The 27212-nt window shown below is 41.9% G+C and overlaps 1 protein-coding gene across 2 annotated transcripts in view; it reads left to right on the top strand.

Moving 5' to 3' along the window:
- DYSF (dysferlin) overlaps positions 1-27212 on the top strand; it is a 103390-nt gene that overhangs the window by 16160 nt on the left and 60018 nt on the right. For both annotated transcript variants that reach the window (XM_053458096.1, XM_053458095.1), the window contains exons 5-28: positions 3371-3485; positions 3643-3833; positions 4444-4572; positions 5585-5647; positions 6013-6063; positions 6565-6595; positions 6836-6951; positions 7648-7774; positions 8209-8312; positions 9031-9099; positions 9195-9238; positions 11457-11539; positions 12256-12371; positions 12698-12811; positions 14013-14190; positions 14701-14825; positions 15124-15230; positions 16168-16360; positions 17451-17606; positions 18507-18638; positions 19534-19700; positions 21754-21868; positions 24836-24941; positions 25405-25547. In XM_053458096.1, the coding sequence (XP_053314071.1) occupies positions 3371-3485; positions 3643-3833; positions 4444-4572; positions 5585-5647; positions 6013-6063; positions 6565-6595; positions 6836-6951; positions 7648-7774; positions 8209-8312; positions 9031-9099; positions 9195-9238; positions 11457-11539; positions 12256-12371; positions 12698-12811; positions 14013-14190; positions 14701-14825; positions 15124-15230; positions 16168-16360; positions 17451-17606; positions 18507-18638; positions 19534-19700; positions 21754-21868; positions 24836-24941; positions 25405-25547 (2775 nt within the window). The remainder of the gene's footprint in view (positions 1-3370; positions 3486-3642; positions 3834-4443; positions 4573-5584; positions 5648-6012; positions 6064-6564; positions 6596-6835; positions 6952-7647; positions 7775-8208; positions 8313-9030; positions 9100-9194; positions 9239-11456; positions 11540-12255; positions 12372-12697; positions 12812-14012; positions 14191-14700; positions 14826-15123; positions 15231-16167; positions 16361-17450; positions 17607-18506; positions 18639-19533; positions 19701-21753; positions 21869-24835; positions 24942-25404; positions 25548-27212) is intronic.

The raw sequence follows: 27212 nt of genomic DNA, 5'->3' as shown, positions 1-27212 counted from the left end.
GGTTCAGCATTTATTGCCCCCCCGAGTAGAGACGCTGGTGGGGGGGCAGGCGAGGAAGCTCTTCAGCCCAGACGTGATGAGTCTCCTTTGCGTTGGTCTCCTGACCGCTGTCCTCATCTTTGTGAATGGAGACCCAGCTCGGGGAAGCGTTTTGAGTATATAAATCAATAAATTATAATTATAAAAAATTACCATAAATTAATTAAAATAATATTTATGAATAAGCAATTCACTTTTACTCCGCTAAGTAGATTCGAGATCCACCCAACACCCCAAACATCTTAAAATTAACTTACTAAATATTTATACTGGGCGGCCTAAGCTCCAATATTTACATTATCACAATTTAGAGCATTTTTGTGTTGCATGAACAAAATATCTACTTTTCGGTAGTATTGTTGCATTTTTGTTTTTGTGGCCGTCGATACAATTTGTGTGGAATTTTACAAAATTCTAAATCAAGGGGTTAAAGGAAATTCCTTTTCTATCCTGATCTCTGCATTTTATCACAGAAAAGTCACAGAGAAATATTATTTTTGTTGGTTTTGTTTCATTTACTAAGTTTTGGGTTGGGTTTCATATCTACAAACTTTTTACCTGCTTGATAATTGGACTTAACGTGACAGCGAGTGACTCGGTGTCCTCAACAGCCCCATAAATCTCTTTAGAGCTATTAATATCAGCCTTAAGTACAGATATATATAAATGAATAATATTTCCTCGTTAGGCTCCTGATGGTTTGACATCACAATGAGGAACATCCTAAAATATCACACCTCCCACCCAGTTTCCTGACAGATCTTTGCCCTCTTCCTAGAGACGCATTTAGTGACATGACAACAATCGCTTTCTGGAAACAAAGAATCATGAAGTCTCCTGTATATTAGAAAATTCAAGAAAACCCCTTTTTAACCTATTTTTAGCCGTAGAGGGATGCGTTAGGGATCAATGACCCAGATTGCCCCCCTTTTCAGCCCTAGGGTTGGGGGTGCAACTAGAAGCCTCAGGGCCCCGGTGCGACCCATCTACCCCCTTCTCAGGCTATCTACCCCCTCTCCCTACCCCCCCTTCTCACTATCTAGCCTCTCCCTCCCTATCCCCCTTCTCACTATCTAGCCTCTCCCTACCCCCCCTTTGTAGATCACTTACCGTGCAGTCCTGTGGTGGGGGCGCGAGGCCTCTGTCTGGCTGTTCTGCCACGGTGAGCACAGCTTCACTGCTGAGCGCCGGCATATGATGTCATTTAACAGCGTTAAGCGCCGGCACCCGAGACAGACGCCTCACGCTCCCAACCACTGTAGTCGGGGCAGCGCTGAGGCAGACGGCGGCGAGCGGCAGCGAGCAGAGGAGACAGAAAGGCCCTGGAGTTCTGCCAGACAGGGGGGCCCAAGGGGTGCCGAGTGGTCGTTTTCAGCAACCGCTCGGCACCCCTTGGGCCCCCCTGACTGGCAGAACTCCAGGGCCCGGTCGCAGTCGCGACCCCGGTAGTTCCGCCACTGCCTACGGTGCATGAATTGTCTTATTGAGGGCAGATCTCCGACAAGGTTTCACTCTAGGGCAGGTGGGGTAGGGTTATGAGATTTGGAACAGGCCATGAATCAAGATTGGAATCGAGCTTAGAGTAATGGCCTCCATCTCATTGACCTCACATTGGGTTGTGGAAGCAGAGCTTGTGGGGCAACCTTGTAGAACCTTATCAAAAATGATAGCATTTAGAGTCAGGTTGCCATGGCATCAAAAACTTTGCCACATACTTCTAATTAATTTGGTTTTTGGTGTTGTTTGCGTAGATCTACAAGACTGGTTTTCAAAGAATCCTGTCTGGTGCTTTGTTGTATCTCAAAATCTTAATCGTTGTGTCCACCCTTGACCCTTTCCACTGATGGAGAACTTCCTAGGACATTCTTGATATTCCTGATATATATATATATATATATATATATGTTTTATTTACTGCTTAATAAACATCCGTCGCCGGGCTCCTAAAGTTTAAACTTTGCCCTGGGGCGTATGTAAAAATAACTTGTTGGATTTTCCACTGTATGTTTATCGCCTTCGGTGTCTAAGTGATGCGGAAACCCGGGGTGGAGAGACTCGACTATTCTGCTGGCCCTAGGGAGATACCCACATGTTTTAACGAGGGGTAAATCTCAGGATTGTCCCCATTGGTGGCTATGCACACAATGTACAGAGTATATAATGGTATTGGGTATGTGTAGATAATAATAATGCTTGGTTTTCCTGCACTTAGCAGACTTTAGCCTCTTCTTCTTAAAACCAACATTTACAGACACAAGTGTTATTCGGAAACCTGCCGTGTTTAGATAGCAGACCGGAGAAACCGTGAGACCCGTACAGGAAAAACGCCGCAAGAATAACTTACGAAAAAATATTTTTAGCATAGCTTAGCAGCTTGGAACGTCTCAGCCAGACGTTTCCGGTGGACCTTGGGTTGACATGTGCGCGGTGTTTCTCCACGTGGATAATTGACATTGTCTGCCAAAGAAAGCTTCCTGGTGGCTTTTATAATTCCCTGAAATCACAATTGTCCTTGGAGTCAGTGCTAGAAATCACGCCAAGGACTAGTATATTGTCTGCTGTTTATAAGAATTAGGGAATCTAAACGAGCCTTACCTGTGTGGTTCACCTCTTTTATTATAGCTCAAGGCCATCCGGTATAGAATGGCTCCCTCCGATTGTAAATTCCCAGAAAAAAATAATTACTCAACAGTGTTGGACTCTGGATCCATCTTGGAAGCCAAACTTGTGAAAATCGCACAATAGTACGTTGCCCCCAAAACACAGGAGAGTCATAGATTTACCCAAGTGTGGACAAAGTGGCCACTTTTGCCCAACACATGGTCCCATCCCAAAAAAGAGTAACCCCGCCGAAGGATCATAAAATGGAACGTACTGATATTTAGGTTTCAACTGAATGTAATTGAAGAGTCTCCTCTGGTGGCCTTGGTGGCGGTGGCTTGTGGCTCACATCAAAGTCCATCATGGTGGTGCCCGGGGAAGTCACCTCCTAGTTGCTCAGGAAGATTATTCTCTCACTACAAGTCAACCTTTACTTGTGTTAGAAGAAAATGCAGAGGCAAGCAGGGTAAAGGAGGACAGTACTGCTGCGGGAAGGGGGCGCATGCTGGATTCCATTTATGATGTTGGATGGAATGCTTATCAAGAAGTCGATTCATGCAGAACTGGCATTAGAAATAACACGGGATGCACCAGTTATCTCTCCTGACCCTGGTTGGAAGTTCTCCGTAGGTTTTCATGATCTATTTATATAAACTAGCCATCATTGGAATGAGATAATAAAATTTTAAATGATGTGCCTTCTCACTTCTTGTTATTGGATCTCTTCCAGGCCATTTTAACCTTGCAGGTAACATACTTTCCTCCACCTGGATCTGTTCAAGTAGCTCCTCCTGTAACCCCAAAAGAACCCACGCCTTCTCTGAATGAGCTGGACTCGGTCACGGGTAGGTGATGGACAATATCTGTTTAGCTGTCTGTTCTTTATGAAGGTGGGGAAAAAAATGCGTCAATAGATTTGAACAATGTAAATCACGCCAACTCTATTATTCTTCGGTGGTTATTGAATGATTAGACAGAGAAAAATATTTGACTGTTCCGCAGATACGCTAGGTGAAGAGGACACAGAAGACCAGATTATGACTGGAGATGAGGGGGACAGAATTTCTCTTTACCCTGGTGGAGTGGAGCCACCATCTCTTCCCAAAAAACCACCACATTTCCCTGTCCAAGAGCCGAAGAGAAAGAAGACCGCCTCAAAGAAACTCTTGTCAAACAAACCTCAGGACTTTCAAGTGAGTAAGAAGAGTAACGAAGTTAGACGAAAGCACTAGAATGTTGTTAGTTTCTAATACTCTAATGACGCAACATTTTATTGCGATAATATGTTCATAAGACGTTACTTATGTAAGGAGGAACAGGGGTCAGAAGACCAGGGGTCGTGGATCTGTCTCTTTTATCTGGTGGTTCCACGCGATGTACTTGGGGGAGAGCTCTGCTGAAGGTCCACTACATTGCCATACCTGGGATGGGTCTTATGATGGGCACATGGAGAGGGCTATCTATGTACATGCGTGTGGGAAGCCCCAAACACCATAAATTGTATGGGGGGCATACAGGGAGTTTGACAGGTAGTGGGGGTGCCCAGACACTGCTGACGCGACCCGGAGAGTTCTCAGGTATATCCACGCGAGGGAATGGGCCAACAATACATAATAATAGTTAATAATAGAACCAGAGAATTTCTTTTTTGCCTCAATATTCTTCCCAGATAAATATTTTTAAGATTTTTTGCATATTTTTTATCTTACTGTGATTAAATAATATGTAAATATAAAAAAAACCATGCATAAAGAAGGGGAAATTCATTGAATCTTTGGCATTTTTTCGGACCTAACCACGTAGATCCGTGTCCGAGTGATTGAAGGACGGCAGATTCCGGGTGTAAATATCAAACCGGTTGTCAAGGTGACGGTCGCTGGACAGACCAAGAGAACTCGGATACGAAAAGGGAATAACCCATTTTTTGATGAGGTGGGTTTCAAAACTTTTTATTACAAGACATAAGTGTAATATTGGTGTTTGTCAAAACATATTTAAATTCAACAGTGCTTTTTATTCAGTTTTATTAAATATTTTTAATATATTATATTTTAGGTATATTGTATTAATATAATTTAATTTTATATAGTATAATATTTTTTATATATTTTAATAATATTTTCATATATTTTGTATTTTATATAATATTTTATAGGTATATTGTATCATATCATATATTTGTATATAATATTTAATATTATATATTATAATATTTTAATATATTACGTATTTTATATAATATTTTATAGGTATACTGTATCATATAATATATTTGTTTATAATATTTAATATTATATATTATAATATTTTAATATATTACGTATTTTATATAATATTTTATAGGTATATTGTATGATATAATATATTTGTATATACCGTAATATTTAATATTAAATATTATAATAATATTTTAATATATTACGTATTTTATATAATATTTTAAATTATAATAATATTATTTTTTGGACTGTTTGGTTTTGACAAATTAATTATTTTAATTGTATTAAAGCTATGCCTAATTGTTAAGGGATACATCGAGGACAGGATTTAAACTTAGAGGGTGGAAAACTAAATAGAGGGATAACGTGAGAAAGGGTAGTAGACACCCGGAATAGACTCCCAGTGGAGGCAAGCACAGCAGAGGAATTAACGATGTGCATAGAGAATTAGGATTTAAATAAAGGTAAAATGTTATAAGAAAAGGATAGTTGGGCCAATTGCTATATTTCTATACCCCATTTACTAGTTCTGTGCTACCTCCCAGTGGTGGTAGAGGGAATGACAGCTTGTGATGGATCCGCATTGTTAAGCAGGGCAGAAAGTTAACTCCAGGCTGGATGGCAGTCTGCTTTGTATTAACTCTTGGTTGCCCTGACCAGAGAGATACGCAGTGTAGCAGACCACAGCAGTCTCCTCATTAGTCTCCTACATCTTTTCCCCCCAGACATTTTTCTTCAATTTCTTCGAATCTCCATCTGATCTCTTCGATGAGCCCGTCTTCCTGACCGTGAGTTCCTATAACAATGGGCTGTATCATTACATGTCCTATAAAAAGGGGGTTTCATGTTTGGGTTATTTTGTTTGAATTATACTTTTCTGCTTACTCGTTAGCTAATTTTTACTTTACATAGAGGGTGGTAGATGAGTAGAAGAGCTTCTCAGCAGAAGTGGTAGAGGGTAATACAGTGAGGGTATTAAACATGCATGGGAAAGGGATATGGCTCCTGAATCTAAGACGAGACCAACCACTGTTTAACAGGCGACTAGATGGGGGCCGGATAGGGCCGATCTGCCTGCAAAATCGGTTTCTAATCCCGAGACGTTTGTTTAATTTTTTTATTCTGGATGTTTTATTGTATTTTCCCCCCGTAGGTCTTTGATTCCCGGTCTCTTCGGACCGACTGCATTGTTGGTGAATTCCGGGTAATTATCTGCTTCAGTGTGTAATAGGGGCATCCCAACTATATACCCCATTTCAAGCCTTCTTGGGGCGGGTTGAAGGGCCACAGATGGACAGCTCTATTTAGCGAACCTATCAGGGTTTATGCTTTGGACAGCCTACATCTCCCATGGTGCTACCTAATGTTCTATTGATGAACCCTGTTCTAGGTATCAAGCACTGAGTATTTCTTCTAGAATCCCTTATCTGCCACAAGTATGATCTAGATCCTAGGTTCTCATCCCGCTGCCCCTAGGGCTAGAAGGACTCCAAAACCTTCTTAATTTTAAAAGTTAATGATATTCGCTAGAAAATAACTTTTATGAGGTGTATGTATTGGGTATTGGGTCAGTACTGGGGTAATTGGTTGACAAACTATTTTACTAACAATGGGGTTCTAGACTGAGGAGCACTAATCTAGAACCGGATTCATAATGCCCACGATTTAATATAATACATTTATCTTTTATTATTTTATCATGTAGATGGACGTTGGGATGATTTACGCTGAATCAAGTAAGTAAATATCCGGAAATCACATCTACGCGTCAATTGCTGATCTAGAACTCCCGTCTGCAGGGTAATAGGGGTAATTTGCATACGGGGGAAAAAGAACAGCTGAATGCAGAGGCAGAATCTGCTCCGATTACCCCTGCTGTCCGAGCTTCTTCATACGCGTGATTGAAATAATGCGTCCGTATATCTGTATAATAAAAGTAATTCAAATGTTTTATATGTTTTTTTGTTTTTTTTCAGAACATGCCTATTTAAAAAAATGGCTGCTTCTCTCGGACCCCGAGGATTTCTCTGCTGGGGGTAAAGGATACCTCAAGGTCAGCATAATTGTCCTCGGACCTGGAGATGAATGCCCTGTGAGTATTTATTTCAATTATAACAACTACCATCATTGAGCAGAAATATTGTTATTGTTATTATCATTATTATTATGCAGTTATTATTATTATTGTTATTATTTGTATTATTATGCAGTTATTATCATTATTATTATTCAGCTATTATTATGCAGTTATTATTATTATTGTTATTATCATTATTATTATGCAGTTATTATTATTATTATTATTGTTATTATTCAGTTATTATGCAGTTATTATTATTATTATTATGCAGTTAGTATTATGCAGTTATTATTATTATTATTGTTATTATTCAGTTATTATGCAGTTATTATTATTATTATTATGCAGTTAGTATTATGCAGTTATTATTATTATTATTGTTATTATTCAGTTATTATGCAGTTATTATTATTATTATTATGCAGTTAGTATTATGCAGTTATTATTGTTATTATTCAGTTATTATGCAGTTATTATTGTTATTATTGTTAATATTATTATTATTATTATTCCGTTATTATTACTAAGTGAATAAATTACTATGTGGCGCGTTTATGGTTAGACGGGAATTCTCTGCACTTCTTTCGTTCCCTACTTTTTGATGAACGCCCCATGTGTTCAGTGTTTGCCCGTCGGGCCCCTTAGCACCGGCGGGACTCTGACCATTTAATGTGGGTCACTGAGTCACGTTCTTATCTTTTTCTGCAGATGGATAAGAAGGAGCTCATCGAAGACAAGGAGGATATCGAAGGGAATTTGCTGCGGCCTGCGGGGGTGTCCCTCCGAGGTGCTCTGCTCACCCTGCGCATCTACAGAGCCGAGGATCTGCCACAGAGTACGCCTATGAAGCTAATGCATACCTCCCGAGTGTCTCTGTTTAGTATGGCTAGTCCCTCTTTACGGCCCAAATCCCAGTGCCCTTCCTTCCTCCTCCCATGCCCCTCTTTCCTTCCCTGATGTCCTTTTTCCTCCCCTGTTGTCCCTCTTTTCTAGGAGGTCAGAATGTTTGCTGGGTATGAGGGTGTGACAGGCTTCTACATCCCTAAAAGCCACAATAATGTATATAAAAATAATGTCTATTAAACGGGCTAAATAACACCCATTATTCTTCTTCTAAATGCCCCACTCGGTTCCCCAAATACCCCGTTGTAGGGCACAAAGTCACAAAAAGTGTCTTGTTTTGGTGTAAAAAAGACAAAAGTTTGTACAGTACTAGGACTGAGCGTTCTATGGCTGTCTTGTGGATCCCATTAACTTTTTTCCCCCCAGTGGACGATGCCGTGATGGACACCATCAAGCAGATCTTTGGCGCCGACAGCAACAAGAAGAACTTGGTGGATCCTTTTGTCGAGATCAGTTTTGCTGGGAAAACGGTGAGTAAATAACCCCGGACCTCATATAGCACGGCGCGTGTTACTCAAGAACGAAATAGTTTGGGCCGATGCTCTGGCGAGGAGTTATTTACATGGAAAATCTGTCAGACCTGCAAAAACCAATCCCGCCACTAGTTGGTGCTGTTGCTCCGCGTGTAATGATCATTTTGTTCAGATGCTAATAATCTCCTGAATTCCTTGATTTCTAGGCATGAACCTCAGTATTTACTATGTTCCCCATAAAGAGGATCTCCCACAATATTTTATTACGAGTATCAGATTAAAACTACACTGTTAAAAAAAATATTATAAATAAATAAAGATTGTGTTGTTTTCTTTCTTTTTTTTTTTTTTTTTTAAATCTGTCTTTTGCCCCATTATGTACTGTTTTCAGACAGCTACATATTAGCTATTTGTACGGGTTCTCACTCGCTTACCTTTAGTCTACTAGAAAAACACCCTGATTTCTTATCATATTACCAGAGGTAAATAATAGAATGGCTCAGTCTTAATCACCCGGTTAGATACTCTGACTAATGGAAGTCAATGGAGGAATGGACTTCATTAGCATAGATATCTTAGATACAGCAGAAAACAGCATAATATTTTTGAAAAACAATGTTATCTGATACCAAAACACAGTGGTTTCTTCCATTAGAACTTGTTGCAGTAGACCGCGTTACACGACCCATAATGCCGTGTTCTTATCTCCTTGCAGCTTTGCACTAAAATCATAGAGAAGAACGCCAACCCTCAATGGAACCAGAGCATCACGTTGCCCATCAGGGTGAGCACCCCTGGCACACTCATTCATAACAAGGCAGATTTTGTATAAATCCCCCCGTTAATCCAGGTATTTCTTTCTTCTGTTCCCTCCGTCAGTTCCCATCTATGTGCGAAAGGATGAAAATTAGGCTGACGGACTGGTAAGTCTGATCATTAATCATTAATTAGTAAACTCTAAATACTTTCTTCGGTTTCCAAAGAAGTAATTGGACTTTCAGCAGTTCAATAACAGATGCTGTTCAACGTGGAAAAATGTAATGTTATGCATTTTGGGGAAGAAAAATACGCTTTCAAACTTTACTATATGGCTGCAATTAAAATAATTTATCGACAGTGATCTGGGATAAACTTTGTAACTACGTGAGATACAGTATCTTGGGTTTCCTATATGCATTTAACCCCTTAAGGACAATGGACGGTCCCTAAACCCATTGAAAACAATGCATTTTGAGCCCGTACATGTACGGGCTTTGTCATTAAGGGGTTAAAGGGGGGGGATACGCATATATGGGGCTCCTACCATTTTTTTATCCGTAAAAATGTTTCAAAATTTTTTTAAATTTTTTTTTTTAGACAGTTATAGTTTTTTCATAATATAATGACTCCAGACAGCTGCATATTAGCCATTTGTGGTAAAATGATATACTTTCACTATTGTGTGACTCATTTCTGATTTGAACTACCATAACGGCCAATATTTTCAGTCCATAAAAAACCTGATGTGGGATACTCTTACGCTATTGTAAACCTCAACACAGAGAGACAGACGTTGAGAAGAAAGTCGGTTCCTCTCGTTTACTTTTCTTAAGCGCTTCCTTTGTCGGCCAAGGCCTCCGAGTGATTTATTCGCACGGGCCTTGAGTAACTATTTATAGAAATCTGGCGGAGTTTTGGAGCCAAATGTATAAAAATGTGGTAGACCACTTTAGTGAGGAGGAAAGAAATTACGTATACGTTCCTTTTGTATATTTTAGTAGCACTTCCTTCACGTTTCCAAATTTAGTTTCAGAGACCCCCAGGGTGTACAGTATATAAATCAAAAATAAATTGAAAGCAAAAAAATAAAAAATTTAAAATAAAAAAATAATAATAATTTTATTTGTTTCAAGTTCAGTATATTTCTGTAAAAATATTAAAACATAGAAAGGAAACAGCTCATAATTTCACTTTATTTCTGCTGTGTGAATTCCGTTTATATTAAAGATGCCGTTCCACTTGCCCTGGTCATCTTTAGACTTTTTTTTTTGCGGGAAAGCTAAATTGTCATGTGACACAAAGGAAGGCGCATAGAGACTGCTTAAAAGTCTCTGTTTTATGTGATTAAACTTTCGGGGGAAATAATTCAGTGACAGATCTGCTACGGACTATTTAATTATTAAAAAATATATAGTCCTGCAAATTATTCATTTATTCATTATGAATTAATTACATTTTTAGTTTCTTTTAGATCAATTAGTCTGTGATAGTCGATATATTTCATTGGGCGCTTCACAGGGAAAGTGTCTCATCCACGCTGTCTTTATCTGATGGTGTGATACGTGGCATTTCCCCGGTGGTCCAGCAGGGGGATCCCTCGCTCCCTATACTCTTCGTCATGCGTGCTATGATGTCATAACTCACCACACTTGTGGTCTAGCGATGTGCCTAAAAAGGACGTGTGGAAAAGGGACACGGCACACCTTTTCAATGGTGGGCTCCATTACCCCATAAAAAAATAACCTGATAAATCTAATAAAAACCTAAAAAATAAAACAAAATATTCATGTTTTAAAATTGTCGTCTAAAAAATCTGAACGCATTTCTTTAAGCATATGGCGCATGCGGTGCTGCAGTAATTAATAACTTCTGAATCAGGCCCCGTATTAAAACTGTTATTAAAACAGCACTGGGCAGCAGATCACAGGAACCTCGCTGTCTGCTTAATGGATCCGAATTGTTTTATTGTATCCAGAATAACGAGCCCCCCGCAGAGATCAACCGCGCTATTCTAGTCTCTGGTCACCCTTCTGCTTCCAAAAGCTGCAGTCCAGCTTTAACCGAGATCCCGACAAGAAGCGGCAGATGGGAAAACCTCAACGTTAACCCCAGCGTCGGCATGGTATAGATTGTAAGCTTTGGAGGCTATCTAGGTCTCTCTATTATACTATGCCTAAAGAAGACACCCGGATAGTCCCCAAAGCTTACACTCTATTATACTTGAGTTAGCCGAGATAGGTATCATCTTTACCAAATTAAGCCTAATATCGTCACGTTCAGTAAAGGGATCCGAGCACCACCGGCAGCAGCTCTGGATGAAGCGATATTTATCCTCAAACGACGCATTTTGTTGGTACGGAAATCCTATGCTTGTATCTGCAGGGATCGAATGACTCACAATGATATCATCGGCACCACGTATCTAAGCATGTCCCACGTCTCGGCCCCGGGCGGGGAGCTGGAAGGTAAGGAAACCTTGTACGGTCTTCTTTGTAAGCGTTACTCTTCAGCTTGGAGAGAAGCTTCCGTCCGTCTGTCTGTCGTTTTGGTAAATGGTCTCTTTAGATCCTTGGGTTTAGCGCAGATCTCTGTTAACTCTGAACTCAGAACTCTGTTAAACTCATAGTTATAGATCGGGAATGAGAGATCCGCGCTCATCACTCGTCTCGGAGGATCAGTCCGCCCGATGGAGATTTGTTAAGAGAAGTATAACTCTAGAGGAAATATTTACCTCCACCCACTGAACATATCTATGATTTCCAAATCTATCAATGATCATTTTAATGAAAAATTCTAGAATTCAAGAATTCTTAAAACGTTCCGAAGCGTTGATTTATCTTATGTCTGTTCAGCTCGGCCCTCTTTGCTGTCGCCATATTGAATAGGCTCCTTTGGGTTCCAATTTTTTGGGTATCCCCTTCTTACCCCGAGTACTGAAGATTCCCTTAACCTATTGTCTACTGGTTAATCTTTATATTCAACAACAACAAAACTTATTTTTGACACATGTCCTGAAATCCAGCATTGGCCACTTGGCCATCATTGGTGGAATCGGCTGCTTGTGCTGTAATTTTGCCCCCTAGATACAGACATCGATTTTGAAATGGATGGTTACATTCAGCAGTTCCATTTTTGTTACAAGACGATGTTAGTCGGTTCCTCATCTGTTGTCTTCATGCAGCCGACGGCAACGTGGGATTCCTCCCGACCTACGGTCCCTGCTACGTCAATCTATACGGCAGCCCCCGGGAATTCACGGGCTTCCCTGACCCCTATGAAGATCTGAACATGGGGAAGGTAGGCTTAAAATAACTGCGCATGTTCTGTTGTTCCTGCAATCTAATTACCCTCCTGTGCAGAGGTTGTTGGGTCCGACCTCGCAGACCCTCGCGGAATTTCTACGTCGGCGTTGGACGCAGTCATTGAGTAGCTGAGATGTTTATGGCCGGATAAGAGACCCTTTGGAATTGAAGTGCTAAATATGGGCCATAACCATAGAAACTAATAGTTTATTGACCCCCCTCACTATTAGGGTTACAAAAAATCTTCCAAATTATCGAAAAAGGATGCGTTTTAACAGGGTCGTTATATTCTACGCCCCGTTTAACCCTTATCTGTAACAGGGAGAAGGAGTCGCGTATCGCGGACGCGTCCTGGTGGAACTGGAGACCAAGCTGGTGGAACAGGCTGAGCAGAAGGTCGCCGACATACATTCAGACGACGTCTTGCGCGTTGAGGTAACGACAGGTTCTTTTTTTTGGGATAAAGTGGGTTCCTCCATAAAAATATTTATAGGCCGACATCTTCAAACCGCGATCGTTTTACTGAATGACCGTGCAGCTCGCAGATTACCTGGGAAGGAATTCTTCTCTGAGAGCTGGAACATTTCTCCTCTATTAGGAAGCCATAAATTATCCTAATTGGGGTTGGCGATGTTTTTTCTCCCAGTCCTCGCGTTTGCTGCGTAGAAGCCCTAATTCGTGTTTTGTTTTCTCGCGCATGTCATGAACGCAGCTCAGTGTTTTGACGGACTATGTGTAGGATCCCCGGAGATCTCTCCCACTCTATTCATCTCTTTAAACATTCTCTGGGTTTGGAGCAAAGAAGAAAAAAAAAATAGAATATTTTACAGGATTGTCCAAACAGGCCAATTTTTGTTGTTTTCACCTAGAACTGATTTTGGGGGAAAGTTTAATGTTTTCAGCTAACGTTGCTATGCATGGAACCTTCTATTTTTCACATGTTTTTTTGCAACAAAAATAACAAACAATATTCCGTCCTAGATTACGACCTGGAATTACTGTTCAAAAGTCTGAAGTCACTGAGTTGTTTTCAAAAGGGTTTCTAACGATCAATTAGACTTTTAAACTTAAACCTGAATCAGCGAACACAACGGGCCATTGAAACACAGGAGTGATGGGAGTGATAAAGGGCCATTGTAACACAGGAGTGATGGGCGTGATAAAGGGCCATTGGAACACAGGAGTGATGGGAGTGATAAATGGCCATTGGAACACAGGAGTGATGGGAGTGATAAAGGGTCATTGTAACACAGGAGTGATGGGAGTGATAAAGGGCCTCTGTACACCTATGAAGAGATTCCATTAAAAATCACCCGTTTTCAGCTACAATAGTCATTTACAATATTAACCCCGTCTGCGCTGGATTTCTGATCCATGTCATGTTATTTTATTGGCCAAAGTTTGCTTTTCTTTCAAAAACAACGAAATTGCTAAGTGACCCAAAACTTTTGATCAGTAGCGTGTAATTCAAGTTACTGATCAAGAACTATATAGTGTGAGATGGTGAAGGCCTAAATGACAAATGGTCCATTGGTCAGCCAGTGACTAGTGGTCAATCATTGCATCATACGGACTGTCTATAGCCGACGTCTCCAGGTTTGGAAATGTCCCATCGCTTGAAACATTCATTTTGCAGAAATACCTCCGTCGACGAAAGTATTGCCTGTTTGCCTCGTTCTACTCGGCCACCATGCTTCAAGATGTAGATGACGCCATTCAGTTTGAGGTCAGCATCGGCAACTACGGCAACAAGTTTGACACCACGTGCCTGCCGTTTGCCTCCACGACGCAGTACAGCAGGGCAGTGTTTGACGGTAAGAGAAAAAAAAGACTTCTAGAACAGATGTGGGAGTCATTAACCGCGCGCCGAGAACTATCCAAACATCCCGGGAAGTAATGGATGGGCTCCTTCGGCTGGTTTTTAATTTCTCATTAAGGAAGGAAACTTAAACACAGACACAGTCTATAAACCATTCTCACTGATCGCAGCAGATCCTGCTTGAAAAAAAGGCAAAAACCGAAGGATAATATGCTTTACTTTTCATGTATTTAAAGTCCTGGTCTAAAGCGGCCAAAGTCGGACAGAGGGAGAAGATGGCCCTGCCCTTATGAGCTTACAATCTACTTTTTCCACTTTGTGTAAGAATGATAATACATGACCCCAAATGTCACCAGTAATGATGAAAAGAGCACAGGAGGTCATTATTTCCAAAGGTGGCCTATTATTCAGCGTTGATATGATATATTATTATATATGATGCCGCTCCCTCGTTGACTTGGTTCTTAGGTGCCTTTTAACCTACGTGATTTGCTTTGTGTCTCAGGCTGCCAGTATTACTATCTACCATGGGGCAACGTCAAGCCGGTGGTTGTCCTCTCTTCGTACTGGGAAGATATCGGGTACCGCACAGAAACTCAGAATATTCTCCGGTACATCGTGGACAACCTGGTAGGTCAAAAACAGACAGAAGGACATCAAAACCTTGATAAACAACCATGCTTTTCACCAAGAGACGGGAAAAAGCTGCCTTGAAGTGAAACACTGACCCCCCTCTGCCTGCCGTACCCTACGTTTGGACCACTTGGTGTACTTTTCCATAATCTAGTCTAACTGATTCATCAGAAACGCCTTTTAAGTCGTTGGCAGCCATCGTAGACGGCATTAAGCCCAGTGTCTCCATGTTAACTAGCGGAGCTAAAATGAATAGAAGCCATTAGATGTGACCTTTGGTCTGTGTGATTCACAGGAAGCTAACTTGGAACGTGTCAACCTCGCAGTCAAGGCAAAGACTTCTCCGTATGACCTGGACTCCTTGGTAGCGCTCCTGATTGATGACATCATAACCAGCTGCAGGTAAATTTGCCAGATTGGAACGAACTCCTATTTATAAATTTTTTTCTTTACACGAACACATATTTTTGTTGGATGAAAGATTCAGTTGCCGTCGAAGGTAGAAAAAAAGGAGAGTTGGTCATTCGTTCGTGTTTACATCAGATAGCCAGCCAAAGAACAAAGCTAAAGGCGTGATGGCTGAGAAAGGCAATAAATCTTAATTTGGAACGCAACAGCCAGCTACGTGAATAGGATACATTGTATCAAAATGGGGTCATAGCTTTTACGGCAAACCAAATCGTGTTTGGAACTTAGACCCTCGTATTGGGGTTTTCTTTTCCCGTCATGTAACAGGAACGTGTTCTGACATTTCTCGCAGGTTCCTTTTAGGTTAGTCCCAACGCTTTTGGTTTACGTTCAGTGGTTTTATGAACAGGAGATGAATTTACACGATTCTGAGAAAGGATGCGGCAACTAATATAACCTCAAACAATCCGAAAATGTTCAGAAGGAGCATTGTTGGTGGGATCTGTTGGCCTCATGGACAGACAGTAGCGGAAATTAACAATATTCTCCAAAAGGATACATCAGGAGGCAATCGGGTTGATCGAGGCTAGTTGTACCAAAGTCTTGGTCCTGTTAAGCCTTGTACATTATGATGAAACCGTTGCGTTTTAGGGTGTTAGGGTTCCGTTGGTGGAATGAAGGTTAATGCATGTCTAGGGATGGTTCCAAATACAACAACATCCCAGCGGCTTTGGTCAAGGTTTCCTCTAACATCCCAACGGCTTTGGTCAAGCCGTTCCTTAACATCCCAGCGTCTTTGCATCCTCTAACATCCAGGCGGTCGAGGCGTCCCTTCTGGTTATCTCAGAAGCCATATTGTCTATACATTACCACCTTTGTGCTGACCATTATTTAATAATCTGCTGGTTTCTTCCTGACTTTCTGTTCACAGCGAGCCCCTTCCTGATGTCCTGTCTATTCCTCAATCCACACATCTGGATCACTGCTTGTACCGGTCCCGTAAGACCAGCCTTGCGCAGATAGTGAGCGCTGCAGAGAAGATCAAAAATGAGGAGTGTGAACTGGCGAATGTCCTGGAACAAGCCGAAGACTGGCTTATAAAATTGAAGGACATGGCCGAGGAGGTAACAGCACCCCTTTAAGCGGCTTATTCTTATACATGTGGCATGTGCAGGATTGGTGTTGATGGCATCATAGTATTGGGGTGAAGGTCTTGACTGCAGAGTTGTTTTTTGATCGGGCAAAAATTAGGTGGAAATGGACCAATGCTGTGGAGCTACACATTACTGCCCTCCTACCTAGGGCATTGCACTACCAACTCAGGTGTTGAAAACACCAATATTGCCATGGGCCCCTCCAGAACATCTCCTGGTATATCATTTACAAAGCCTCACAGTCCAACATTGATTTTACAACTAGTGCAGGACTCAAGGGATGGTTACAATTGTCCCTTTAATATGCCCTTAAATAACGTGTTTCATGCAGACAAGCTGAAGTCCCTTATGCAAAATCCTCTAAATACCAGACATGCTTCTAAGCAGGGGCGTAGCTAGAAACCACAGAGCTCCGGTGCAAAAAAAATCCCTGGGGGCTCCCTTCTTTGGCAAGCAACATGTCCCAGAGTGCCACCTTTGCCCCAAACAGCTTATCAGTGCCACCTTTGCCCCAAACAGCTTATCAGTGCCATCTTGGTCCCCAAACAGCTTGTCTGTGTCATCTTTGTCCCCAAACAGCTTGTCAGTGCCCCCTAACAGCTTATATGTGCCAAACAGCCTGCCTTTGCCATCTTTGCCCCAAAACAGCCTGCCTGTGCCCCTACGTACAACCTTTACCTGCAGAAGTGGTGTGTTTCTCTCCCTCCTTGCTGTGTGGATGTGCATGCAGCATGCAGGAATCCCTACACACTCCGGTATTACCCACACCTAGCAGCTTTCAATGGGCAGGCAAGTGGACAGAGCGGTTGCCCGGGTCCCCTAGAGTGGGGACCATCATTGTTATGCCCCTGCTTCCAAAGTCCTAACATTGTCCCCAGGGTTTCGTGGCTTCTCAAAATGTTTCTTTCCATCACTGGATACATTTACGTTTAGGGCTTCATTGAGATAATGCTAATCATTAACGACAGCTGCCCACATTGTGCCAATTTTCGATGGCATTTCATTTTGTGTTTGTTGGTTGAGTTCTTATATTTTTTTTCTACGACTTCATGTTTTTTAGCCGCAGAATAGTCTGCCAGACATCGTGATCTGGATGTTACGAGGAGACAAGCGAGTGGCTTATTACCGCATGCCAGCCCACCAAGTCCTTTACTCCAGGAACGGAACCAAATATTGTGGCAAGAACTGCGGGAAACTTCAGACAATATTTCTAAAAGTACGTTCTTTTTTTATATTTTTTTTATTCCTCTGCAAGATTTTGATTCCAATACACTGGCTCAAATAACGAGAGTTACTACCGATTGGATCTGAGATGGGGACTCACGAGCTACACGTACTCGTTGGTTATTTTGCAAAGTTTCCAACTGAAAAAAAGAGACGTACATAATCTTGTTGGGAATCCTGAACTGGAGGATACTGTGTTTTTTTCCCTAATGTCTGGAAAATAGAGCCTTGAAATTCATTATTATTATTATTATCTTTTATTTATATAGCGCCAACAGTTTACGCAGCGCTTAATACAATACATAAATTCAAGGGGTATGACAAGACGAGAACTGACAGACTAAGACAAACCGATACATTGGAGAGTGGAGAGGCTCGGCTCACAAGCTTACAATTCATGGGATCAAACCCAAAATACAATATGTTTCAAGGATGGATAACTGATACATTATGCAGCATTTTCTTTTAAATGGAAATGTGGTAGATAAATGCATACGGCTCCTGAATCTAAGACGAGACCAATGACTGATTAAGGTTTGAGTCGTTACAGCAGGAGAAACGGGCAGAGTAACTGGGGCCGAACGGGGGCCGATCTACCATCAGATCCTGGGTAGCAGACTCTCAATGCCCAACTTTATGGAGACACGAGTGGCCTTGAGTTACCCTTTGTGACTTGGTTAAAAACTCAGACCTTAGTGAATAGGACCTTACTTGTCCTCTCCATGGTAGCCGTCAGAACCCAACGTGTATACAGACAGGGGCTTATTACTTATAAAGACAGGGGAAAGAGGGAAATGCCAAGCCAAGACGCTGAGACCACCGTCAGGGGAGAGTATTAAATATTAGACGGTATAGATGTGATTATTGACCTCTGCCCCTCCTGTATCTCCAGTTCCCCCAGGAAGGAAACGCCTGCGCCAAGATGCCAGCCCAGCTGCGGGTCCAGCTCTGGTTCGGGCTGTCTGTCGATCAGAAGGAATTCAGCCAATTCGTCGAGGGGAAGCTGACTGTTTTTGCAGAAACTGTAAGTGGGGACGTTAGAACGAGATGCCATAATCTACAACTAGGGGGTTAGATGGAATGTAAGGAAGTGTTACTTTACTGAGAAGATGGGAGATAAACGGAACAGCCTCCCAGTAGAGGTGGTAAAGGGAATTTAAACATGCTTGGGATAGGCATATGGCTTCTGAACCTAAGATGAGGCCAAATGGTTGAGGGTATATTCTCCGGCTGAATGTTTGGCAGTAAAACAGCAGGAGCTTAATTACCGCCCTGTGAGAAGCCCCGAATTACCGATTCATTTCACGGTCTGTGATCCTTAATGCAGAGTTACTGGTAAACTGCGTCTTCTCGAGCGTATAAAGCCTGCAGAGTCCTCAGGCAAGGGTGTGTAGATAGAGATCTTGATGGCATCATCTCACCCTCAGAAGTCTTCAAATTGACAGAACTCCCCATGCGGTAGTACCTTTTAGGCGATCGTGCCCACTGGTTGGCCAGATACAGAGGAGATCTCGGATCTCCCCAAACGGCTCATTAACAGCCCGGCCTCCGCGGACTCCATATAAGACACGGAGCACCGGGATCTGGCATCATACTCCAGTGCTGCGTGTCGGGAAGGCAATGCGAGCCTTTCATTACCGCGAAGAAGCGGAAGCAGCGCGGGGGGGGAGGGGCCTTGGGGTGGTAACTGCCCCAGGTCCAAAGGTAAATACATCACTGTGTCCAGCGTACAGGTCACAGACCCACAACGGGGTTAAAACAACCCTTTCAATGGACAAAGTCTATAGCCAATGGAATATGGACTCCCCGAGCTGCTTCGCTCTCATTGGCCAAATGCTGATAACACTCAAAAAAAAATGATCAAAACTACTTGTTTTTAAAAAACGTCAGTTAATGCGAAATGTTCTTCTGTTTCATAGTACGAGAACCAGACCAAACTGGCACTTTTGGGAAACTGGGGGACAACCGGGCTGACGTACCCCAAGTACACGGATGTGACCGGAAAAATCAAGCTGCCCAAGGAGAGCTTCAAACCGTCCGTCGGCTGGACCTGGGGCGGCGACTGGTTCATCAGCCCCGAGAAGACGTGAGTTCAGCCTGTAGAACAATAACGTGTGCTTCAAACACTCGTCCCTCGTTGGGGCGTTGGTGTCCATCATCATCATCATCATCCCAAATCCCGACCGTTTTAGTCGCCGACTAGCGCTAAGTGCTCAGGAAGTTGTGCGTCTGGCAGAACGTCTGCGTCTCGCCGGTCTCTCCTTTATCTGTTCTCCTTCTTTCAAAAATCACAATTTCCCAAAATTATTGACTCCTTGGACGCCGTTTTGACCTAATCCCTCTCTTTATTTTAAAATCACAACCATCTGACCCGCCGCGTTGCCTGGTAATGTATAGCAGGTCTCCTCGGTCTCACTTGATGCCGATTTACTTTTGGCTCAGGGAGCGTTTCTGGAGAGATTTCACTTTTTGAACCACGCCAATGAAATAGGGACTTGATCTTAACCCTTAAGCAGGATAGGGAGATCTGATCAGAAGTCTTTTTGGGGTAGTGCCGCTGGTTTACTTTAATTTATGCAACTTTAATTATTTCAGATTTTTTCTTGGGGTGGCCCCGTCAAAAAAGAGAACTTTTGTCTGAATGGAACTTTTCATAATAATAATTGATTTGCTGTAAAGAACTTATTCAGTCGTTGGTCTCGTCTTAGATTTTTTTGTGTTGGAAATTCCTTTGCCTCGGTCTTAAAACCTTTTGTAGTTTCCTAGCCAGAAAAATTTAAAAATAAAAAAATATATATATATATATATTTCAGATAATTCAGCCCATTTTACTAAAATTCCTGAAAAGCGCTTATTTTAAAGTGTGTGACATATTATTCAATTTTAATCATTTAGATCTGAGTTTTTTTCATGGGCTCCGACCAGCTCTTTATCTAATAATATTGTTTATAGGAATAATGGCTCTCTGGAAATTCCGTAATTGAAATAAGTGAGTTAGAAATACTTAAGTCTCACATATCACAAATTATACTGGGGGAAAAAAACACAAATTTAAGAGAATATTTAGGACGGGGAATTTTACAGCATCTCGCGGTCCAAGGAAAATATCTGGAAATGTATCTTGAAATTCCAATTTTTTTTTTTGGTGGTGATATTTTGGAGAGATTCAGATGTCATTGTAGATTTTTTATTTAGAGCTCTGAAAACCTCACAACTTGATGTTTTCTGAAGAAAAAAAAGAATAAAAATTCAGTATCTGGAGCTCACGAGTGCCGTTCTACTGATTTTAACATTTTTATACCGAAATTCAGCCTTGAAAACACCATCCCTGTATAGTTTATTGCCCGAATCTTGTGCAGGAAATACTTTTTTTAATCATGTTAAGTTTTGGTTAATTTCTGGTTTTATGCCGGGTGACACGAAGGCCGGCCCTGATTGGTTGTTCCCATAGAAACTGGAAAACCCTTGTTAAAAGAATTGTGTATAAAATGAGGTTGCCAGTTTTTTTTTTTTTTTTAAGTTTCTGGCCATATTATTCATATAGATGAGCCCCCCGCCTAACAGAACACACGGCTGTATACAGCATGACCGCCATGAGCCCAGACCCCAGCGCCTGCCTGCAGAGTATCTCTCTCCCTGTAGCTGCAGGCTGCTGGGCGGAGTCTTGCCTTTTCCCTCCAAGCAGCGAGCCGTGCGGATCCGGCCTACTGACTGGAACACACGACCACAGAAGGAGCTTCTTACTGGCTGATCTTGTCACATGACAGGAAGTAAGAAGCTAAGTCTGCCATCACTGAAGCTCGTGGTGGAGTTTGTGTCCGGACACATACATTAGACTGCAGCGAGTGGGCCCTGAGGCATCTGCCCCCCACTTTGGATGGCTTCCTCAGAGTCACATGAGGGCAAAAAACAGAGGCAATAGTTACCCCTTCCTTAAAATCAAACGTTGACGATGAACAGATAGGCCCTCACTCCTTACTAGCGTCAGATTAGTCTGCACGGGTTGAATAAACCGGAAAGGGCCCAGCCGCCAAGAGCGTGAATCCCAAAGCTTTACCGCCCTGACCGTATCGAATGCCCTTTTCTGCTGAATATGAAACTGACTTTCCTTAAATATTTCCTCGTCTTCGTTCTCGTAGGTTGCTGCACGATATCGATGCCGGTCACATGAGCTTTGTGGAAGAAGTGTTCGAAAACCAAGTTAGGCTACCGGGCGGACAATGGATTCACATGAGTGAGGCCTACTCAGACGTGGTAAGAGGGGCAATAATAATGATAATAATAGTAATACTAATAATAATAATATAAATAATAATACTGGTTTATAAAAAAAAGCCATAATAATAATATTAATAATAATAAAGGTTTATGAAAAAAACTCAATAATAATAATAATAAAGGTTGATAAAATACTTCATAATAATAATGAATTATAAAAAAAACCTTATTAATAATGAATAAAAATAATAATGTTTAGAAAGAAAACCTCCCTCATAATAATAATCAGCCCTATTAATAATTAATAATAATTAAACAATCATATTTAATATTTAATAATTAAGGTTCATAAAAATACAAACCTATTAGGATTTACTGTCCTTACATATTTTCCCAGACTAAATATATATAGAAAAAAAAGATACAAATCATAAAAATATAACTTTTTCAACTATCTTGCATCACTTTCTGTTATATTAATTTAATTCCAATCAATCCAAGCAAATAAATAACTCTTCCCTGACCCTGATGCAGACAATAGAAACATTTTTAACCTCTGATAAGTTTATAACCTCTGCAGAAGCAAGTAAAATCTCAGCTTCGGGTTTAACACCAGTGGACGTCAGTTACTTCTTTATCTACAGACTGGTAGAAATAAATAATACAAAGAATAGAAACACAACAGGGCATGTTTACCCAATTGTACAGCGCCACGGAATAGGATGGTGCTATACAAATCAATAAATAATCATAAATTAAGGCAAGGAATGTTTGCCAACCGTTAGATATACGCATTGCCAACCCCTGTGATGTCATTTCCTGATCTCTCAGTAACTCTTGCTTTGGTTGGAAATATGAGCCCAGATTGGGAAAATATTTTAACCCTTAAAGTGAACGAGGCCTCGCGTTGCGTTCCGCGCCCTCCTGTCTGTTTCCACTTATGTGCTCGAAAATAAGCTGTGAAATAATTTGAGGTCATCGGGGAGAATTCTTGAAAGTTTTAGTGTAATTTAGTTATTTAGCTCATGAAGTAATTGCCCTGTTGGAAAGGGTGTGTAGTATGAACATCGTTTTGAGGTTTTTTTTTTTAAGGCAAAAGATGGAAACAATATCGAGATTCTGAGTTCTGGATGTATTCTAAGTTCACGCTGTCACAAAATGTAATATTTTACAAAAAAAACAGCATTCCTTCTCACAACAGCGAGACCGGAGCTTGTAGGATCCCACCGACTATTATCATACTACTACCAAGCAGTCTTATAGTTAACTCTCTATATGCGCTTTATACAGTAATAACCCCCAGTGCTGTATACAGTAATAACCCCCCAGCGATGTATACAATAATAACCCACAGCGATGTATACAGTAATATAACCCCCACGCTATATACAGTAATATAACCCCCAGCGCTGTATACAGTAATATAACCCCCAGCCCTGTATACAGTAATATAACCCCCAGCACTGTATACAGTAATAACCTCCAGTGCTGTATACAGTAATATAACCCCCCAGCGCTGTATACAGTAATATAACCCCCCAGCGCTGTATACAGTAATATACCCCCAGCACTGTATACAGTAATAACCCCCCAGCGATGTATACAATAATAACCCACAGCGATGTATACAGTAATATAACCCCCACGCTATATACAGTAATATAACCCCCCAGCACTGTATACAGTAATATAACCCCCAGCGCTGTATACAGTAATAACCTCCAGTGCTGTATACAGTAATATAACCCCCCAGCGCTGTATACAGTAATATAACCCCCCAGCGCTGTATACAGTAATATACCCCCAGCACTGTATACAGTAATATAACCCCCAGCGCTGTATACTGTAATATAACCCCCCCAGCGCTGTGTACAGTAATATAACCCCCAGCGCTGTATACAGTAATATAACCCCCCAGCGCTGTATACAGTAATATATAACCCCCCAGCGCTGTATACAGTAATATAACCCCCCAGCGCTGTATACAGTAATATAACCCCCAGCACTGCATACAGTAATATAACCCCCAGCGCTGTATACAGTAATATAACCCCCAGCGCTGTATACAGTAATATACCCCAGCACTGTATACAGTAATATAACTCCCAGCGCTGTATACAGTAATATAACCCCCCAGCACTGCATACAGTAATAACCCCCCAGCGCTGTATACAGTAATATAACCCCCAGCACTGTATACAGTAATATAACTCCCAGCGCTGTATAGAGTAATATAACCCCCCAGCAATGTATACAATAATATAACCCCCATGCTATATACAGTAATAACCCCCCAGCGCTGTATACAGTAATATAACCCCCAGCGCTGTATACAGTAATGTAACCCCCCAGCGCTGTATACAGTAATATAACCCCCCAGCGCTGTATACAGTAATATAACCCCCAGCGCCGTATACAGTAATATAACCCCCAGCGCTGTATACAGTAATATAACCCCACAGCGCTGTATACAGTAATATAACCCCCAGCGCTGTATACAGTAATGTAACCCCCCAGCGCTGTATACAGTAATATAACCCCCCAGCGCTGTATACAGTAATATAACCCCCAGCACTGTATACAGTAATATAACCCCCAGCGCTGTATACAGTAATATAACCCCCAGCGCTGTATACAGTAATAACATGTCTAGCAGATAACAGAGTGATAACAAACGGCTGATATGCAGCTGCCTGGGGTAAAAAAAGAAAACAGAGTAATATTATTGAAAACTTGTGTTTAATCTGATTCTAGTGATACGAATTGGTGGGAATTCCCTTTTAACCCTTTTTTTCACCTTTATCACCGAGAAATGATAAAATTTAACAGAAGCTTCACGATTTCATGCCATTTTTCAATGACTTTTTATTAATGAATGGAGAACATATAAAGGGCGCCAGTCGGGAGCCCTGCTCAGAGGAGCTGACAATCTAGGGGAGAGGTTGTGTCGCAGATAGGTTCCAGGAATATCTGATGTCATCAGATGGATTATTTTTATTACAGAACGGAGAAAAAGTTCTTCCAAAAGATGAGATCGAATGCCCGCCGGGGTGGAACTGGGAGGATGAAGAATGGTCAACGGACACCAACCGAGCTGTGGATGAACAGGGTAAGTACAGCATCACCCGGGCCAGAGCCGGCCTTAAGTGTTTTTTTGTTGTTGTTTTAACTTTATTTAAAATCCTCCATGTTAAATAAAGTTAAAAAAAAAACTTTAACATGGAGGATGTTAAATAAAGTAAAAAAAACAAATGATGTTTTACTTTAAGTCCCGGGCAGGCGCCCCTGTTGCCATGGCGCCCTGTGCGGCCGCACACCCCTAAGGCCGGCCCTGCCCGGGGGAGAGTAGTGGGGACAGTTCTGGAGAGCCCAGCTCCTGAAGAAGATTGACACATGGGAGAGGAGAATTACCAGGCAAGACTAAGGGATCTCTATATGTCCTGCTTGGGGGAGAGAGGAGATGGGAGAGAGAATTCATACCCTGATGTTCCTTTCAGAAGATCATAGAAATTAAAGCATTTATTACTTAACCAATTATGATAATTTGCTCGCTGCGTCTGCCCGTCTCACAGGCTGGGAGTACGGCACCACCATCCCGCCGAACCAAAAGCCCAAATCCTGGGCGCCCGCCGAGAAGATGTATCACACCAACCGCAGGAGGCGTTGGGTCCGACTGCGCAGGAGAGACCCCAAGCAGATCGAAATCCTGAAGAAGGTAATGAAACCTATCCAGCGTCTCTAGAATAAGACAGACTTGGGTAACTCGGCCAGTCCCGCGGTGCGTCATTAAAGCCAAACTTACGCCCCCCTTACCGTCAGTGTGAAGTACGCTGCTGAATATAATTGGTTCTAGAGGGGCAATTTATACTGTGATTTTGCCCTTGAGTTCTCGAGCCCATTTTACTGGCGTTATCCCGCGATTAACCCTTTAGGCTGAAAAAAATGTAAACGATACAGAGCCGGTGGCCGGCAACACTGCTGGTTACAGCAGCGAGGATACCGTGTCGGTTTGGCCCCTCAGAGTCAGGGTCAGACTTTAAGTCAGGTGGGGGATATATTTGTCCCGTCCTGTATTTAATCCGTTTGTCTAGAGCTGCAGGCAGTCAATATGAATTCTCGCTGATCTTGGTGCATACTGCTGGATGTCAGCACGACTCTCATCACCCTCGGCCTAGGAGCCGGGGCATCCCCAACTGTTCTAGCAGAAGGGCTTTTAAACGTCAGAATCTTGGGTCCATTTACCAACACAAACCGGCTCCGTCACGTCTGCATGCAGCTGGGTCACATCTGGACTCCTGTGCGTACCAGCGAGGCTCGCTTCCCCCTCTAGGTGGCGCCGTTTGATCACACTTGCCCCAAAATCCTCTCTCCCGATGCGGCTTGAAGTTTCCTCCGCTTATAAACCCGGTTACTGAAACCCGCCAGTAACCCAGCGTGCGGCTGCCAGATGCACTTTTTATAACCTGTGATAGTGAAGGGGTGGCCTGCACTGTAAAACACTACCACCAGCAACTGCAGCTTCTCCTGCTGCAAAAACAACGGATTCCCTACTAAGATTCTTACTAACACCTTATACCTTATACCATCTTATCCCACGTCACTTTACCCGGGCCGTGTATAGCGGCTATCCCTGTCAGCTGGGAAAGATGGGGGTATATAAGTGGAACAGCCTCCCAGCATAGGTGGTAGAGGGTAATACAGTGAGGGATTTAAACATGCAAAGGGATTTTCAACACAATTGCAGATGATTTTGTGCCTTTTCACCACAAATTAAATGTAGCCGAGATCTCCAGAACCAGAAGAGTTAAAAAAATAAATAAAGTTTAACTGTTTACTTTTACCCAATCAGTTTTGGGGTTCATTTTAGAACTCAGCTTATTTTTTTTTATCTGAGTATTCCATACGTTGGGGTTGATTTATAAAGATGCCGCAAGCAGAAAAACATGGGAAAAAAAGGAAAAAGAAAGATAATCATAAGCAGCGCTTCGGTCGTCCCGAGACCCCCCCCCCCGTCTGTATAATGCACACGCGGCACCTATATATTTTTTTAAATTTTTTTAAATTTTTTCAATATATTTAATCAGTTGTATCATTGTTGTTGTATATATTTAAATCTGGCAAACCTGTTTAACGTGGATGGAGGTTTATTTCAAAAGAGGCCAAAGAGGGTGGTAGATTAGTGGAACAGCCTCCCAGCAGAAGTGGTAGAGGGTAATACAGTGAGGGTATTAAACATGCATGGCATAGACATACGGCTCCAGAATCTAAGACCAGACCGACGACTGATTAAGGTTTGAGTCTTTACAGCAGGAGAAACGGGCGACTGGGCGGGGGCCAGATGGGCCGATATGTTTCAAATGTTCCTATTTATATAACATTC

This window comes from Spea bombifrons, chromosome 1 (assembly GCF_027358695.1).
Source record: "Spea bombifrons isolate aSpeBom1 chromosome 1, aSpeBom1.2.pri, whole genome shotgun sequence".
Lineage (NCBI taxonomy): Eukaryota > Metazoa > Chordata > Amphibia > Anura > Pelobatidae > Spea > Spea bombifrons.
This window is presented reverse-complemented; position numbering and strand designations above follow the sequence as displayed.